We start from the raw sequence: 17,885 nt of genomic DNA, 5'->3' as shown, positions 1-17,885 counted from the left end.
GGTCTCAAACCTGCAGGCTCAGGCAATCCACTCACCTCAGCCTTCCAAAGCGTGGGATTACAAGCTGAGCCACTGAGCCCGGCTATAAAGATGATTTTTAAAGTAAGGGATATTAGGAACAATGTCATAACAATAAATTTGAAAACACAGATGATATGGACAAGTTTCTAAAAAAACCGTAATAATCATTTCAATTCATACCCCCAAAAATAGATAAACTTCAACAAACCATTTATAATTTTTTAAAATTATTAACTAACTGGGACTTCAGGTATAAGAATTCTCTCAACCTGAGAAAGGGTATCGATGGAGAAATCACAGACCAAGATTTTTTAAAGTCAGAATCATCCTTTATTTAACAATCTGAAAATCTGTCCTTTTGGCAGATTTGGACCTCATCACAATTTTGACAGTATTTGCTTCATTAAAAACACCGTGCAGAGAATGAGAAGACAGCTTGTAGACTGAGGTAAATGTGTGCAGGCCCCAGGCACCTGTGCAGCCTGTATCTGCAAATTCGCCTGCTCACTAAAATTTACTTGTCACCCCAGAACCCATCCTTGATGCGGTCAGAGTCATCTGTGGGCTGTGGCAAAGCAGTGGAAATATCTGAAAGGTCATACACTCCCTGCTGAGGTCTACGCCACACACTCCCAGCTGGGGTCCACGCCATGCCCTGCCTTCCAGTTTCAGCTCAGATTGAAAAAAAGCCTCATTTAATGGTCTGTTTTTTATTTTTTATTTTTGAGTTGGGGTCTCACTCTGTCACCCAGACTGGAGTGCAGTGGCATGATTACAGCTCGCTGCATCCTTGCCCTCCTGAGCTCAGGCAATCCTCACACCTCACCCCCCACTCCAGCAGCTGGGACTACAGGCACACACCACCACACCTGGCTAATTATTTTTTATTTTTTGTAGAGACTAGGTCTTGCTATGTTGTACAAGCTGATCTCAAACTCCTGGACTCAAGCAATCATCCTGCCTCAGCCTCCCAAAGTGCCAAGATTACAGGCATGAGCCACTGTGTCTGGCCTCAGTCTGCTTTGTGCTGCATTTTCCACATTTTTGTTGGTGATTTCACCATATGGAATGGCCTCCAAGTAAAGTGCTGAGGTGCTGTGTGCCATCCCTAAGTGATATCTAAAGACAAGAAGCCCTCACTATGGCCTTCTCGGCATGGCGTGTGCACAGCAGACCACAGCAGACCCCCTCATGCTCTCCTGTCCATGACCAGGAGCGAAGATGGCTGGTGGCTGTGTGGGAGCAATCCTGTTCTCTCACTGTTCAGCTGCATGACAGCTACCCCCGCTAACCTTCAGCTCCCTTTTTATTGTAGTAAAGTAACTGGGGTCATAGACAACTGCTGTCTCTTGTGAGGCCCAACATGCTGCAGTCTGGTGAATGCTGTGTGATAGGGCCCTCGGAAGTACACAACATCACTTGCAACGACACTGCGCTCTCTCGAGCTCATCCTGGCCATGGGCACTGAGGAACTCTGCCTCCATCCAGACTCCACCCAAAATACATGGAGAGGGCACACCTGTGTGAGAAGCATAATTCACAGGCTCCTTTCACCTTGGGCGTCACAGCACATGGAAGGTGGCAGCCAGTGCCCACCATGGTCACTCTCCTAGGAAGGCTGCATGAATATGCCCATTTCATAAGATTCCATTACAGTGGGGATTGAAGATACAGAAATATTCACTTACCTCTTGATTAGGGCCAGTTTTCCCCAAGCACCCTTCTATAACGTGTCATGAGGCCCACACATCTGTGCTTGTGATTCCAGGACCCCCCAGATTGTCCACCACTCAGATGGACATCAAACCTCTGGATGTCTGATGCCCAAAGGAACATCCAACTGTCCACCACTGAAGACATTCAACCTCTACCCATCTTCCAGATGGACATTCAACCTCTGTCCATTCCAAGAAAAACATTCAGTTTCTATCCACCCTGAGATGGACATCAAACTGCCCACCCCCAGATGGATATCCAAACTTTGTCCACCTCCAGATGATCATCCAACCTCTGTCCCACCCCCAGACATCAAACTTCTGTCCACCCCAGATGGACATCCAAACTCTGTCCACTCCAAGATGGACATCCAGCCTCTGTCCACCCTAGACATCAAATCTCTCCATCCTCAGATGGACATCCAACCTCTGCCCACCTTCACAAGGACATCCAACCTCTGCCCATCCCCATATAAACATCAAACCTCTGTTCGCTCCCTAAGTGGACATCCCACTCTGCCTACTCCCAGATGGACATCTAACCTCTGTCTAACCCCCAATCCCCCCATATACCCCATTTCCCACCACATACCTGTCCCCACCACACATGCCCTGTTCTGGTTTCCAGCTTAATTTCTCACCATAGAGCTCGTGGCAGTCAAATATGCTGTGTGTGTGTGTGTGTGTGTGTGTGTGTGTGTGTGTGTGTGTGTGTGTGTGTGTTTATTTATTTATTTATTTATTTATTTATTTATTTATTTGGAGTCTCACTCCCGTCACCCAGGTTGGAGTGCAGGGGCACACTCAAGGCCACCCCAGTGTCAACCTGCTGGGTTTCGGCGATCCTTCCACCTCAGCCTTCCAAGCAGCCAGAACTACAGGCATGCGCTACTGCACCCAGATAATTTTTGATTTATTGTAAAGATGAGGTTTTGCCAAGTTTCCCAGGCTGGTCTCAAACCCACAGGCTCAGGCAATCCACTCACCTTGCCCTCCCAAAGTGCTGGGATTACAAGCTGAGCCACCAAGCTGGCCTTCTTTATTTCTACCGGCTGTAACCACTCAATGGATTGTCAAATGAATGAATGGATGAATGAATGAGTGAATGGTCATCTCCTGATCTTTCAGGTCCCTGCTATTCCTTTCCCTGATGAACTTCTCATGTTAAGAGAGCTCTGACAAAACATTTATTAAGAAGTCATTCATCTTCCCCACACATATCAACATAACAAAACTGAGCTAACATCATTTCTGGGGAGATTAAAGACAGGTGTTAGAGGTAGTCAGGGCACAGGACCCAGGTAGCAAGAAGTCTCAGACTGGGCTTCTGCCCCAGAGCTGGCATGGAGCACTGCCCTGGGTCTCCTCAGCCCACACCATGCAGACCCTTCTCGTGTGTTTGCCAAGTCAAGGCATTCACCCAGGATGCTCAAAATCCAAACACAGACTCCTTGAATGAAAATTAAGACCGACGGTACCAGGTGTTGGCACAGACATGGGACAACAGGACACTAATGCTGCTGGAGGGAATGTAAAGGGAACAGGTGCTTCCCAGCAAGACTGGGCTTTAACTGTCCATGGCCCAGAGATTCTTCCAGCAAGAAATAAAAGGTTTGTCCAGATGTGGAGATAAACAGAGACCCTGAGTAAGAACAAGCAGAGGACACTCACTCGCAATTGTAGAGCAAGGGTGTCAGCCGGGAAAGTCTCACACTGGGACAGGGAGGTTCCAGGCAGCCCTTATGGAGGCTGTGGCCAGGAGCTCACCAGAGTGGGCATCCCATAGAACTGGCTGGGGGAGCATCTAGTTGCTTATGCTGCTATAATAGAATACCCAAGATAGTCAAGTATAATGAACACAAATTGATTGGCTCACAGTATTGGAGGCTGAAAAGTTCAAGACTGAGCTGTTGGCAGTTGAGCAACTCTGATTCCAAGATGGCACCTTGAACACTAAACCCTCTGGATGGGAGGAAGGCTGCATCCTCACATGGGGACAGTGGAAGGGCAAGAGAGGTGAAAGGGGCCTGGGCTCACCCTTGCATGATGGTAGAGGCTCCCTGCCTAGTAACCTCTTAAAGGCCCCACCTCTTAACAGTTAGAATGGCAATTCAATTTCCACATGACAATTTTCACATGAAACTGGGCTGGCTGGCTCACACATGTCATCCCAGGTACTCAGGAGGGTGAAGTGAGAGGATCACTTGAGTCCAAGAGTTCAAGATCAATCTGGGTAACATGGCAAGAATTAATCTCTACAAAAAAATGGAAAAATTAGCTGGGCATGGTGGCACATGCCTGTAGTTCCAGTTACTTGAAAGGCCAAGGCGGGAGGATCATCTGAGTCTAGGAGTTCCACTCCCAGGTTCACCCCCATCTCCTGGAAGGGAGCAGGGCTGACAATAGAGTGGCTCCCTAAAAATCCATAAAGGACTTGCTTCAGGGAGCTATCATGTCAATGGACACACCAGGTGCCCAAATGGTGGCCACAACTGAGGAAGGGCAGGACCCCCGACCCCCACCACTGCCCTATGTACTTCTTCATCCAGACGCTTTGAGTTGCATCCTTTACAGTACATTGAATTGAAAGCAAAGCACTTCCCAGAGCTTCATGAGCTGTCCCAGCAGACAAGCCATCCCTCTGTGTGTGTCCTCATCTCCTCTTCTTGTGAGGACACAGTTGTGGGGTTGGTGAGCTTGTTCACTCGAGCCCTTCATTACAGATAGACCACATCTCTAGACGCAGACACCTCCGAGGGGCTGGGGTTTGGGATCCAACCTGTGGACTGGATAGGGGACATAACTCAACCCATAATGATGTGTTTTTAAATAGATTTGTGCTCAAGGGATAAACTCTCTAGGAAACCAAATCAATGAAACTTACTGACACTTTCAGACTCAAGCAAGGTCCATTTTCAGACACATTCCTTGTGTTCCTAGTGGGAAGCTGTGTTCTCCAGTTGGAGAGATATTCCAACCACTAACATGTCAATTTCAGCCCCACCCCTGCACAGCCCCGTCCCTACATGGGCTCCCTTCCTGCACATTGCCGGGAAACCCAACAGGCTTCATCTGGTGGGTTCAGTGTTCTCCAGGGAGTTCTCCAGGGAGAGCCATTCAGTCCTGAGTACCTGGTCCGCCAGATCCCAAAAGCCACACCCTGGCCTCTCCCACCCAAGAAGAAAGAGCTCCCAAGAGCTGCTGCGTCACGCTTTAATGGACGCACCAAACATGGAGCTCACATTGCAGGGTAATGGAAGCTGGTGGTCAAGGGGCTGCAGCCACTGACCAAAACTGACACTGAAAACAGCTATGGCTGACACACAACACACGTCAATCAAGAAGAAAATCCCCCAGCACCACGAGGGCCAGGTCCCAGTAGACACGGGGAGTGGGCAGTCTCCGGCACCCTCAGCACTCCCAGCCAGAGCTCCTGAGGTGGCGCCCCCGGCTCAGGTGAAAACAGGTGTGCGACACGTGCGCTGCCACTTGCAGATGCCCACCCCCCAGGACCCAGAACCCACTAGGCTGCCACAGTCCCCCCAAATGCGCTCCACCCAGGTCAGTCAAGGGCAGAGAAGGTGCAGGCCCCAAAGCAGCCAGAGAGGCACAGACCTGCCCTATCCCCGTGAAAGGCGCTGTAGAGCCGCGTCTAGGTCTGGAACCCCAGGAGGGCTCCTGCTTGGCTCCCTCTAGCCACAGAGCTCCCAGGAGAGGGCCACCATAGAGTGGGCCCTCTGCAGGTACATGCCTGCGGGAGTCCAAGGCAGGGCTACTTGGAGGCTGCGGGCCACCAATCAGGCACAGATGCGGTCAAGGCCACCTGGCCGCCCTCTGAGGTGCCAATGTGGAGGGGACCCTTAATTTTCTCCGACTGCAGCAGGGCCAGCCCTACATCCCCCTGGCCGGCCCTGAACTTGCCGGCCACCTGTCCCTGTGCAGTCAGCACGACAGCACCCGGGGCGATGCCGGCGGGCGGGAGTGGCCCTGAGAGGAGCACGGGGAAGAGGCGCTTGCGGACGATGCCCAGGTGGTGGGTGCGGGCCGTCAGCTCCTGACCGATGTAGCAGCCTTTGGTGAAGCTCACACCATTCATGAAGGCAAGGTTGGACTCCAGGGGCAACGCCACCCCCGGAGGCAGGTCGCAGACACCCTCAGGAACACCTGCGGAGACAGGGAAGAGACAGCAAGAAATGAGCCCTGCCTGCCTGGTTCTCCCCTCCCATCCAGCCCCTCACACCTCATCTTCCACCTGCATGCCCTCCCCACCCATACCTTGCAGGTACCGGTACCGGTGATAATCGCGGAGGTCCCCGAGCCGTCCCCGGGTCACCAAGACTGGGCCCTCATCCTGAGTGAGGAGTCGCCAACCCATGCGCACTGTCCGGGGATCACAGGTGAGGATGGCGGTCTCCGTCAGCTCCTGCAGTGGCAAGGTCCCACCAGGCTCGGAGGTGCAGGGCAGCACGGACCACACGCGCAGGTCCGGGTGGGGCTCCACCGAGACCTTCCGCCGGATCCTGTACAGCGCCAGGTGCTTCAGCAGCTCGCCCTGTACCGAGCCGTCGCACTCCAGCAGGAAACCGGGCGTCTCCTCCTCGCGCTCCTGGAACCTGCAGGGAGAGGCAGGCGGTGAGCGTGGCTGGGCGCACACTCCACTTACAGAGCCCGGGACTCTAGTGCGGAGACTCAAGCCTAGGGCCACCGAGGGCGGCACCAACAGAGCGCACATCGTGGCAGGAGGTGCACCCCAGGGACCACACACAGAAGTGGTCTCGGCCACATGGGCAGCGCCTCCTCAGCGTGCGTCCCTGCGGGCAGACAGGGGAGCAGGCCCGCGGGCCCTGGCAGAGCTGCCATGGCCTGCCCAAGAGTATCACCACATAGTTCTTCTGCTCAGGACAGAATCGACTAACAGGCCCACTGGCTGCAGGAGCCGCACGCGATGGGCACGGCCCGCCAGGAGAGCAGGCTCTGGGCGGAGCGACCACAGGAGAAGCCACACGCACGGTGGAAACCTGGACTGCCTGTTCTGGTCCCGGAAGCCACGAAGGGTCACAGGCTCTTCAGGTGGGATCCAGGGGCAGAGGGGGGGCACTGGATGCCAGCAGGGGGTGGCCACACCCCACCACGCCCACCTCCCAGGGCGCCAGGGATCCAGGTAGGCCCCAGATCCAAATGACCTGCACTGGGGGCAGCCCACACCGAGAGGCCGGGGCTGGCACCACTCGAGTGACCCAGTCTAGATGGTCGTGGGGCCACTTACAAACAGGCGAGCCCAGGGGCAGCCAGGGCAAAGCTGCGTGGGCACGGGTGTGAATGGGTGGGGTGAGAAGCCGGCCTACATGCTGCTTGGCCAGCTGCAGGCTGTGGACGTGGGCTTCTTGAGAACACAGCCCAGTGGGCGCTGAGGCCGGTGGTGGGATGATCCCCAGCAGGGCCACAGGAAAGAACCCCTCCCAGGCAGGGAGGGCTGAGTTCCTCCCCCAGGAAACCCCACTTCCCCGTGGCCACTCCACATGGCCCCAGCCTCTGTAACCTGGCTCTGCCCAGTCGCATGTCCACAAGAACATCAAGGCTTCTCATGCAGAGCCTGAGGCTGCGGGTCTTAGAATGTGTGGGGAGGGACAGAGCCACCAACGCATGGAGCTGCTCAGCCTCCAGTACACGGTCATAGGACATCAGAAGGACACCGTGAGGGACAGGACAAGTGCAAACAGGGCTAAAATGCCAGTGGGAACAGGGGGAGAGCTCAGAGCAGTTGTGGGAAACACTGATGCTCGGGAGAAAAGCAGGCCACCCTGTCAACAGGGAAGTTGGATCACCAGGACAAAGAAAGGTGAAGGTGAGACACAGAGGGAGGGAGCCAGGACAGCCCTGGGAAGACAGGGTGTGGGCTCTGAGGACCAAACAGCCACTGCCCCACTCCTGGTCTCTCATCCCAGAGACAACACGGGGCTCACACAAGCCTGCAGCCACATCCACAGCCGGCTACCTCTGTAAGGAGGAAGGGAGACAGGAGGCACCTCTACAATGTTTGGTGGTAGGCAGATGTGGGTGAGATCTGAGGGCACTGCAGGAGGGAAGAGACCAAGCCCAAAGGGTTGTGACCCCACAGGCCCATTGATGATGTTCCTGGAATGGCACAACTTAAAGACTGGGGCTATAAAAAGTCAATTCTGGCAGGGCATGATGGTGTAATCACAACACTTTGGGAAGCCAAGATGGGAAGTTTGAGTCCAGGAGTTCAAGACCAGCCTGGGCAACTGGGTAACTTGATCTCTACAAAAAATTTTAAAAATTAGCCAGGTGTGGGGGCATACATATGTAGTCCCAGTTACTTGGGAGGTGAAAGCTGGAAGATTCCTTGAGCCCAGGAGGTCAAGGATGCAGTGAGCTATGATCGCACTCCAGCTAGCGACACAGCTAGAACTTATCTCTAAAAAATAAAAATTAAATAAATAAGGTGGTCCTCCAAAACCGAAACACGGAGTAAGCCAAGGAAAACAACACAGGGTCTGTGACAGGAGAGATGGCAAGAGGTGGGGAAGAGAGTGAAGCCCGGGAGGACCAGATCCAGACCACTCAGCTGTGGTACAGGGTCCAGGTCTCAGAGGCTGGGCAAGGGGACCCAGTGCTATAAACGATCAAGGGCCCTGGGCAGCTTGGCCAGCGAAGTTACTGACAGTCATGATGACATCAGCCAGATGACTGGGCCAAACACAGACAAGACCAGATACGGGAGATCTGAGGAGAGAAACAGGAGAAATCCGGAAGCACTGGCACAAGCTGTCACTAGGAGCATGGCTCCGCACGCCGGCAGGGACCACTGCCCGCTCGCTCCTGCAGTGGGCGAGGGGCGACCTGGCAGGGCTGAGAGGGAGACCACTCGGCAAGTGTCACTTCGAGAGGCCTCTGCCTGAGGTGGTGGGCGCCCAGGCCCTCCCCTAGGTTTGAACGTTGACCCGCCCGGGGGTATCTAGCGTGGCCTTCCCCGGGTGCCCTCCTCTAGGTGCCTTCCATGAGTACCCACGCCCATACCCTCTGCAAGCTCGACTCTGGGCGCAAGGTGCCGGTCCTCCTCTGAGTGCCCACTCCCAGATGCCCGCCTATAAATGAACTCTCCCTGGACTTTCTCGGGATGTCCACCTCTGAGTAGACTCCCCTGGGTGTGTGCCCTAGTAGACTTGCCGGCGACGTCCTCCTTTGGGTGTCCGCCTCATCCCTTCCTGACGCCCGTCCCCCGCCCTCGGCTCCGGCCCCGCCCTTTGGCCCCGCCCGCGCTCACCCATACAAAATGACGTCATAGAGCGTCCGGCCCTGCACGTTCAGGAAATGGGCGTAGCCCGCACGCGTAGGAGGCGGGGCGTCCCCGTCAGAGGGACCAGGAAGCGGCAGTTCATTGGTCAGAAGCCCCAGCAGGAAGGGCACCGCGTCCGGGCCGCGCACGCGCACCAGGGCGCGCTTGTCCAGCCGGAAGCAGGCCCAAGACTCTCCGCCCGCGGGGCTGCCGCCAGGACTACTGGAGCTGTGGGCCAGGCGGCGCTTCGGGGCCAGGCGCAGCCGCCAGCCCCAGGCTGAGCCGCCTCGCCCCGGAACCGCGCCTCGAAGCAGCACCGCGGCCGCCATCTTGGGCAGAACTGCGGCGGAGGGAGGGGCCCGAGGGCGGCGGGAGGGGCGGGCGCCACAGCGGCCCCTGGCGGCGGCCGCCGGAGGAAGGCAGGGAGGGGTGGGTGAGCGTGTGTGCATGAAGGGTTGGGCAGCGCGGGCGGGAAGGGGCGGGCGGAACGTTCGTGAGGGGCGGGACAGCGCAGCCCTGCTGGGGGGGCGGGGCTTCGGCCAGTATGTCCCCACTCGGGCCCCTCCTCCTCTGGATAGATAACTTAGTCCCTGGGCCCTGACTGTAGATCCTGTGTCCTCTCAAAGCATACTTTGATATGTTTTGTTTTGTTTTGAGTTGAAGTCTCATTCTTGTCTACCTGCTGGGCTTGGGTGATCCTTCCACCTCAGCTTTCCAAGTAGCTGGAACTACAGACGCAAGCCTCCACGCCTGACTGGTTTTTGTGATTTACTGTAGAGATGAGGTCTCACCAAATTGCCCAGGCTAGTCTCTAACCCCCGGGCTCCCAAATTGCTGGGATTACAGGCTGAGCCACCGTGCCTGGCCAGTATAGTTTGTTTTCAATGGTGATAAAATACCCACAGCGTGAAACCATCTTAACCGTTTTTCATTGTCTCATTCCATGTTATTAAGGACGCTTGCGTAGTTGTACAGCTATGACCACCATCATCTCCATAACCTTTCCATCTTCCCATCCTGAACCTCTATCCCCATGAACACCCCACCCCCAGCACCCTCCATCTACTCTTTTCCCATGAACACCAACTCCCCACCCCCTAGCCCCTGACACCCTCAGACTACTTTCAGTCCCCCATGAATGTGACTTGCTTAGGGACCTCACATTCATGGAATCATACTGGGTTTGTCCTTTGTGTCTAGCCTATTTCAGTCAGCATAATATCCTCAAAGTTCATCCGGGGTGTAGCCTACGTCTGAATTTTCTTCTTCTCCTCCTCCTCCCTTTTCTCCTCCCTCTTCTTCTTTCTTCTACCTTTTCTTTTTTTCTTCTTCCCCAGAGACAGGGTTTCACTTTCACTCAGTTGGAGTGCAGTGGCGTGATCGTGGCTCACTGCAGCCTCCAACCTCAGCTCAGTGATCCTCCCACCTCAACCTCTGGAATAACTGGGACTACAGGCAAGCCTACAATGCCTACCTAATTTTTTTGAAGGTTGAATAATATTCCACTGTATGGATAGGCCGCAGTTTGCTTACCCACTTATGTGTCCATGGATACCTAAGTTGCTTCTGTGATGGCTGTTGTGAATATACTGCTATGAGCAGACGTCCCTTGGAGCCTTTGGGTTCCTTTGGATGTGCACCCAGAGGCAGGACTGCTGGTTAAATGATGGTTCCATGTTTAGTCTCTTGAGGAACTGCCTACTAGTCTCTTGAGTCTCAGTCCATGTGGGCTACAATAGCAAAACCCCGCAGACTTAATGCCTTCAGCAGCAGAGACTTGTGTCTCAATTCCTGGAGGCCAAAGTGTGGGCAGGGCTGGCTCCTGCTGTGGCCCCTCCCCTGGGTGTGTACACGACTGGCTTCTCCCTCCTGCTGCAGCCACTACCCAAGTGTGTACATGATCTGCCCATTGTCCACATTACTGCCTCCACCATACCTGCCCATTGGATCTGTTTCATTTCCTTTTATTTTTTGCTGGAGCATGGGAACGTCACAGCAGGACACTCTGTGCCCAAACATCTCTGGAGGATAAGGACAGGCACCATCCTGCCCCAGCCCTACCAGTCCACAGTTAGTATGACATGCCAGACATAGTTAGCCTCTCAATGTGTTAACCCAGAATGAGGAACAGCGGGGGGCTCACTCCATTGGGGTTTGTGGAACCAAAGCACTCAGGAAAAACAAGTTCTAGGAGCGTGTATAGTCTGTGCTCTCCAAAGGGGGTTTGGGGACTTGGTATTGAAGGGGAGAGCAGTCAGGAGAAAGGAAGGCAGGCAAAGAGGGAAGTGGGGACATTTCTCTGAGGCTCTGATTGGCGTGCAGTAAATCTACATTTTAGATGAGAAGGTGAACATTTGAAAGGCAGGAGGAGAGAAAAGTGTTGCTCATGCCTCTGTCTCTGGGTAGGAGAAGGTGTTTCTTGCCTTGCCCTAGTGTTGTGTCGGGGAAGACAAGCTTGTGGTGGACATTGTCAGGCTAAGAGCAAATCTCAGCTCAGGAGTTAAAACAGGTGAAGACCTGAGGTGGCCACAGGTTCATACTTGCCCTCCGGGGGGGGAAGGTGTACCGTGGGGTGAGGGGCCAGCAAGGAGTGTCCTTGTGAGCAGTTTGCAGGAGGGCAGCTGTCCAGGGAGGCAAGGCCCACTGCCTGTGCAGGATCCTGGTTTACAGATGCCGCTGTGAAGCAGCCTGTGGAGTCATAACTGTTTGGGGAAAGAACAGCTGTGTTGGGTGACTCGGCTCCCAGGTGTACAAATGTGGAGTCTTGAGGCTTTATTTTCTCTTACAGATGTTACCAGCCATGTCCTGAATAATGGTATCTTTTTCTAGCCAGGATGATCCCTGACATGAGTGGTCACCATCATGTGTCTTCAGTCCCTTTCATGGGGATGTCACACCCACCCTCCCACAAAACACCCCTCCAAGGACTTGCCACATGGTGTCCTCAGGGCTGAACTCAGAGGGGACAGTTTCTGGAAACCACACCCATGTGGCGAGTCCAGCCCACTGCACTTGCTCAGGGAGTGGTGTGTCTGTGCCCACCCAGGCAGCTGGACCTTTGGTGGGTGGCCCCAAGAATAGGCGACCCATCTGCAGCCTGGCTCCAAGAGCCTTCCCTGGGGCTACAGCACCTGAATGCCCTGGTTCAGGTTGTCCCCACCTCACAGCCTCCTGGGACCCACATACCCTGCCAACATGCTGTCTTCTCCACAGCCATCACATCCAAGCACTGAATACTCTACTTACTCAAAATGTTTTATTGATGGCCCCATGCTCCAGGCAAGCAGCGGGCTTTGTGAACTGTTAAAGAAAAATTACTCCATGACACTTGTTCAAACATAATGAGGAAGACTGGTCAGGACCCTCAGGTAGGTACATGGCCCATGGCAGTAGGGCCTTTTGGTGGGGGAGAGAGACTGGGCTCAACCCTGAACACAGCAGAGGCTAGTGGGGTTTGAGAGCCAAGGGGTAGATGGGTCTGCAACAGAAAGTAACAAGAAGACGTCAGGTTTGGGTTTAACCACCAGACAGGATTCTTGCTGCAGGTGGGCCAGAGTGGCCTTGTCTGGTGTGTGGGGGATGAGAAACCCTCAGATACCACAAGGGACTCACATACCTAGCTCTGGCTGGACTGACTTGTGGGGCTCATCCCAATGCTGGATTTCACAGGAAGTAGTCAGATGTGTGAGAAACAAATTCACCCATCCAAAAATCAAAAGATGGACATAGAGACGTGGAGTGCAGCAGAAGTCAGACTTTAATGACAGTCTTGCAAGATCAGGTGTCCGGTGGGCAGGCACACCCGAGAGGGTTACAAAACAGACATATTTATGTACTAGTGCACAAGTCCCTCCCTTGTTCCCCCTTGGCTGGGTACCACAGAGGCTACAGTCTCTCCTAGATGTCACCTAGGTAATTCTTGTTCAAATAAGGCAAAGTACATGGTTCTAGGTTTCTGATTGGTTTGCAGTATTTACTAAGAGAAGCCCGCCATTTTTCAAATAAAGCCTGCCAAAGGAAGCCCACCCTTTCTTAAACAAAGAAAGTCCTCCAAAGGAAGAAGAACCAGGAAATGGAGTGGAAATCAACATTCTGAAAATGAATCAGCATTTTGTTCTCTACAGATGGGCCTAGGAGAAGGTTCCAGAACCTGAGCAGCATTTGGCCAAGCAGAGAGTCTTTGTCATAGCTCCCTACCATGTATGCCCTAGGGCCTAGAACAGCACCCAGCACACCTTAGGGGCCCAGTTAATACTGGACAAATCAAAAAACTCCCAGCTAGGTACACTCACTCATGCCTGTAATCCCAGCACTTTGAGAGGCAAGGATCACTTGAGCCCAGGAGTTGGAGGCTGCAGTGAGCCATGATGTTGTCACTGCACTCCAGCCTGGGTGACAGAGTGAGACCCTATTCTAAAGAAAACAAACAAAAATACAAGGTCCTGTCCCAAGCAGGCCTCTACAGCAAGGGCCCATCTAAGTGTGTGGCTCCCTGGATAGGATCAGTCCCTAGGCTGGCCCTGGCCTTCAAGGCTCTTCCTCAAAGTCCACTTCCTCTGACTGTAGCTTCCCCATCCCTCAAGCTCCTACTTGCCCTTCCAAACCTTCCTCAAGGCCTCCCCCATCTCCCCCAAACCCTGCTCACCCAACCCTCCCTGGGCCTGGCATGATAAAGGACACAGAGAGGCCCAGCTGAGACCCTTGTCCCCAGCCCTCAGGCTCCCTCCAGTCATCCAGCTTCCTGGTTGAGACAGGCAGGCCCTGGAATGCACTCCCTGGCTGCTGGCCCCAGTCACCACCCCTTCCTCTGCTCGGGCTGGGCATTCCTGAGGGTGACCCGGCCGGCCTCTGTGAGGACACAGTGGAAGCTGGACAGGATGACACCGAGTGGGAGACACACCCACGGGGTGGGTCAAGTTCCTCCAGCCTCACATCAGCCCAACCTGGGGTCAGCAAAGGAATCTGCTTCCACTGAGCGAGGCCAGCAGGAAGGTGAGTAGCTGCCCTGGCCAGGCCGCTGTCCAGCCACCCAAAGCCACTACCCAGGTTTAAATGCAAACAACTATGAAGGAAACACAGTGGAGCTTTCCACTCTAGAGTCACAAGGACCATATTTTAGTGCCCAGAGACACAGGTGGCTGGTGGCTCCAGGCCCCCTCCTCCAAGAAGCCTTACTGTATGCTCTGTGCCTGCCTGGCTCCCTGCAAATCCTCTCATCACTGGCCATAGCCGGCCGCTGTTACCTCCTCAGTGGGCAGGGGACCATGGCCTGGCACCCAGGAGGGAACCCAAGTTCCATCCTGGCCCGGGCTGGGCTGCAACTGGTGCCGCCACGGATGCTCCCCATGGGGGTGGGGGCTCACTGGAAAATTGGCTAGGTGTGGGGTCCTGGACCCCACTTCCCAGTCATGCTGGGGCTAGCAGTGGTTTCCTGTTTTTCTCTCTTCCTGGATTCCTCCCTTCCTGGAGGAAGGGCAGCAACACAACCCTGTCTGAGCATCCTGTTACCCCCCACCACACACCCCATGGGCTCCCACAAGCAGTCAGTGGGTTGGCTGAGGCCGTGAAAATGGACAGAGATGCAACCCAGAAGCCAGTCCTGCCTGACTCTGCTCCAGAGTGCCCAGCCCTGCTCCACTGTGACTCGGGTGGACCCCACCAACCCACTCAGGAGATGGGAAGGGAGGAAAAGTGGTAGCAATGATGTCGGCATTGTGTGGGCTGAACTTGCCACCCTTGTGGCCACCACAGGCAGGTGAGGAAACTGAGTCACAGAGCTTTTTTAAAGTAGCTTAATAGTAACTATAAAGTGCCATACCTAGTAGTTGGGTGTGGGCTCAGGCTCTGAGAGTCATGAGACTTAAGCATTCTGGATACTGCAGCACACGAGGGTGGGGCATGATGACCCAGCTGGGGACCTGGGGCTCATGCATGACCTGGGGTAACGTCCAGGTTGTCCAGGAGCTGGTCTTGAGGGGGACCAGCAGATGATACAGTGGCAAGCCCCTCCTGGCCAGAGACAGCCAGGGACACTCCTGTTGAGAACATGTAACAACAGACCCTGAGCCACCGCCAGCAGGTGCTCAGAAGTCTGGCAGGACCTAAGGGGCCACTGCCATCCCTGTCTCCCAGAAGGGAGCTCTGTCCCTTGGGGTTTCTTCTCTCATGGCCACTGAGCCTCCAGTTGGACACATACCTTCTAACATGGGACAGAATTGTGTCCCTCAACATTCACGTGTTGAAGTGTTGACCTCCAGGATCTCAGAATGTGGCTATACTTGGAGACAAAGCCTTTAAAGCGATGATTAAGTTCAAATGAGTTCACTGGGGTGGGTCCTAATCCACTATGGCCAATGTCCTTAAAAGAGGAGATGAGGACACACACACGAAGGGACACTATGCTAGGACACGGGGCATAGACAGCATCTGCATGCCCAGGAGAGGCCTGGGGAGGAGCCAGCCCTGAGACACTTTGACCTCAGACTTCAGTCTCCAGGATGTGAGAGATCAACATCCAGGGTTTAAGCCCAGTCTGTGGTGCTTGTTAGCACAGCCTGTGGGGCGATGTGCTCCTAAAGTAGAGAATCTCCTTGCAGCTGGTGTTCATCAAGCAGGCCTGGCTGGGGGCTGTGTGTGTTAGTCCAAGTTCTCCAGAGAAGCAGAGCCAGGATGGAGGTAGTGAGATGGCGAGAGACAGAGACATTATACATGCTCTGTACATCTGTAAGCAAAAACCGAGGCTTCCTCCTCCAGTCTGCCTGTAATTTTTTTTTTAAGAGTTGGGGTCTCACTCTGTCACCCAGGCTGGAGTGCAGTGGCACAATCATAGCTGATCACTATGGGCTCAAGTAATCCTCCCACCCAGCCTCCTGAGTAGCTGGGATTACAGATGTGTGCCACCTTGCCAAGCTAATTTTTAGAGGTGGGGTCTCTATTACCCAGGCTGGTCTTGAACTCCTGGCTTTAAGGGATCTTCCTTTCTCGACCTTCCAAAGCACTAAGATTACAGGCATGAGCCACTGTGCCCAGGCTGTGATAGTGAATTTCATGTGTCCACTTGGCTCAGTCATGAGATGCCCAGATAGCTGGTCATTCACTTGTTATTCTGGGCGTGTCTGTGAGGGTATTTCTGGATGAAAGAAACATTTGAATGGATGGGCTGAGGAAAGCAGCCATACTCCCTAGTATGAAGGGCCTTGTCCAATCAGGTGAATGCCTGGATACTACCAAAAGATGGGAGAAGGATAAGCTGTGCCCAACTGCCCAGCATGATGAACACCATGGCCCCACCACAGGGACCAGCCTCCTCCAGTGGCAGCACCAGCAGCACAATTCCAAAGCTGGAGCAATCTTTAGTGTGGGCCTCCCTGTCTCAGGCTAGTGGTGTCCCCACTGGAATGGACACCTGCTCGGGGCTGAGATTTACTCTCCCTCCTGGAGGCTCCACCTCCAGCATCACCATCCATGACTCTGTAGGGCCAGAGTTCAGCCAGATTGACCCCAGACGGGAGAGGGACTCAACCCATGACTGTTGGGCTGAGATGAGACTCAGGGCTCAGCCCAGGCTTGGGGACACCAAAGTGAGCAAGTTTGCAGCCCTGGGCCCAAATGAGTCTGAGCAGGGGTCCTTTCCCCACTGCACTCACCTCTGCACCTCACCAAAGCTGCCAGCAGCACAGGCTGTTCTGGCCAACATCCCAGCAGTGCCAGGGCAAGAGAGGATCACCCTCTAGCTGTGATCGCTGGGTGCCACAGGCTCTGAGAGCCTTCTTTGTTTCTCACCATCTGTGTGCTCCGCCCTCCCCATCTGCCCCACATCACACACTGCCTGGCACCCAGTTGTACCACACTTGTTTGGCGAGTTGCAGGCCAGGCCTGTGTCCTTGCTCTCCTGCTGTCCCTGAAACAAGCCATGTCTTCTCTATGGCCAGTGGTGGATATTCAAACACACACATACACACACTCATGCACACAGCACATACTCTTGTGAAATCCCATGCACATGCTGACACAGGGTTGTAAACAAAAGTTAGTTTATTTTGCTCCTTTTCTTCTGGAGGCTGGTCTGAGGAAGGCAGGAGCCCGAGCCCCTGTCCTCACACAATGACGCCACAGGCCCTAACACCACCTATCGGTGCCAGTGGCAAGGCACAGGCAATGTTGTTGCAGAATTTCAACTCCATCCCAGAGGCTGGGACCGGCCCACACCGCAGAGGCTCAGAGGGGCCATTCCTGTCCATTCAGCCCCCCAGGACTGCAGCCCCAGTCTGCCTGTGCTGGAGTGGGAGTGGGGTGCAAATCAGAGCCAGGCACAAGGCCTCTCCGTCCCAGTCTCCCGTGGTTTCCCCTTCTGTGCAAAGACCTGGGCTTGCCCTGGGCTCTGCAGGAACCAAAACATGTACTGGGGGGAGGGGACGCAGGGGGAAGGCTGAGAAAGGCGCCCTGTTTGCCGCCAGGGCCTGCGGACAAGCCATCTTCCCCAGCGCCCACACCAGGCACTCAGGATCCCAGGTCAGTTGCTGCCAGGGAACACAGAGGGCAGGCCGGCATCCCTGGGGGTTCACCTAGTCCAGGACGGTGGAGGGAGGGGGACCAGTATCGCAGGCCTGCTGGGAGGGGCCCGTGGTTGGGTGCCCCTGGGCTCTCAGCCTTTCCCCCTCCTCCCGAGCCACCTAGGGTCCACCGAGGGGCCCGCGGGCTTCCTGGGAGCCCGGGCAATGTCCTCAGATCCACACAGTGGTCTTCCCGTCCCGGCTGCTGGCGCTGCCCCTCTCGGAGCTGGCCCTGGGCTTGGCGCCCAGCCGCTCGGGGGCCCCAGGCCCGCCCCGCCCCCCCACCGGCCCCCCCCC

The 17,885-nt window shown here is 54.8% G+C and overlaps 1 protein-coding gene across 1 annotated transcript; it reads right to left on the bottom strand.

Annotated features, from left to right (window-relative positions):
- Positions 1-5,430: 5,430 nt before the first annotated feature.
- On the bottom strand, positions 5,431-9,365 carry IBA57 (IBA57 homolog, iron-sulfur cluster assembly). The gene is made up of 3 exons (XM_008061602.1): positions 9,025-9,365; positions 6,012-6,349; positions 5,431-5,900 (listed from the first exon to the last, which is right to left on the bottom strand). The coding sequence occupies exons 1-3, from the start codon at positions 9,363-9,365 to the stop codon at positions 5,509-5,511; spliced, it is 1,071 nt and encodes a 356-aa protein (XP_008059793.1). The 3' UTR covers positions 5,431-5,508.
- Between the last annotated feature and the right edge of the window lie 8,520 nt (positions 9,366-17,885).

The sequence above is a fragment of the Carlito syrichta genome, unplaced genomic scaffold (genome assembly GCF_000164805.1).
Source record: "Carlito syrichta isolate Samal-C Ts95f unplaced genomic scaffold, Tarsius_syrichta-2.0.1 Scaffold305332, whole genome shotgun sequence".
Taxonomy (NCBI): domain Eukaryota; kingdom Metazoa; phylum Chordata; class Mammalia; order Primates; family Tarsiidae; genus Carlito; species Carlito syrichta.
This window is presented reverse-complemented; position numbering and strand designations above follow the sequence as displayed.

Bases quoted from the DNA above. Each gene is read 5' to 3' on its own strand.
- IBA57 (XM_008061602.1), bottom strand. From the start codon at position 9,365: ATGGCGGCCGCGGTGCTGCTTCGAGGCGCGGTTCCGGGGCGAGGCGGC. The intron at 6,350-9,024 runs GTGAGCGCGGGC...CTCTCCCTGCAG, and splicing joins TATGACGTCATTTTGTATGG to GTTCCAGGAGCGCGAGGAGG. The intron at 5,901-6,011 runs GTATGGGTGGGG...CTGTCTCCGCAG, and splicing joins CCGGTACCGGTACCTGCAAG to GTGTTCCTGAGGGTGTCTGC.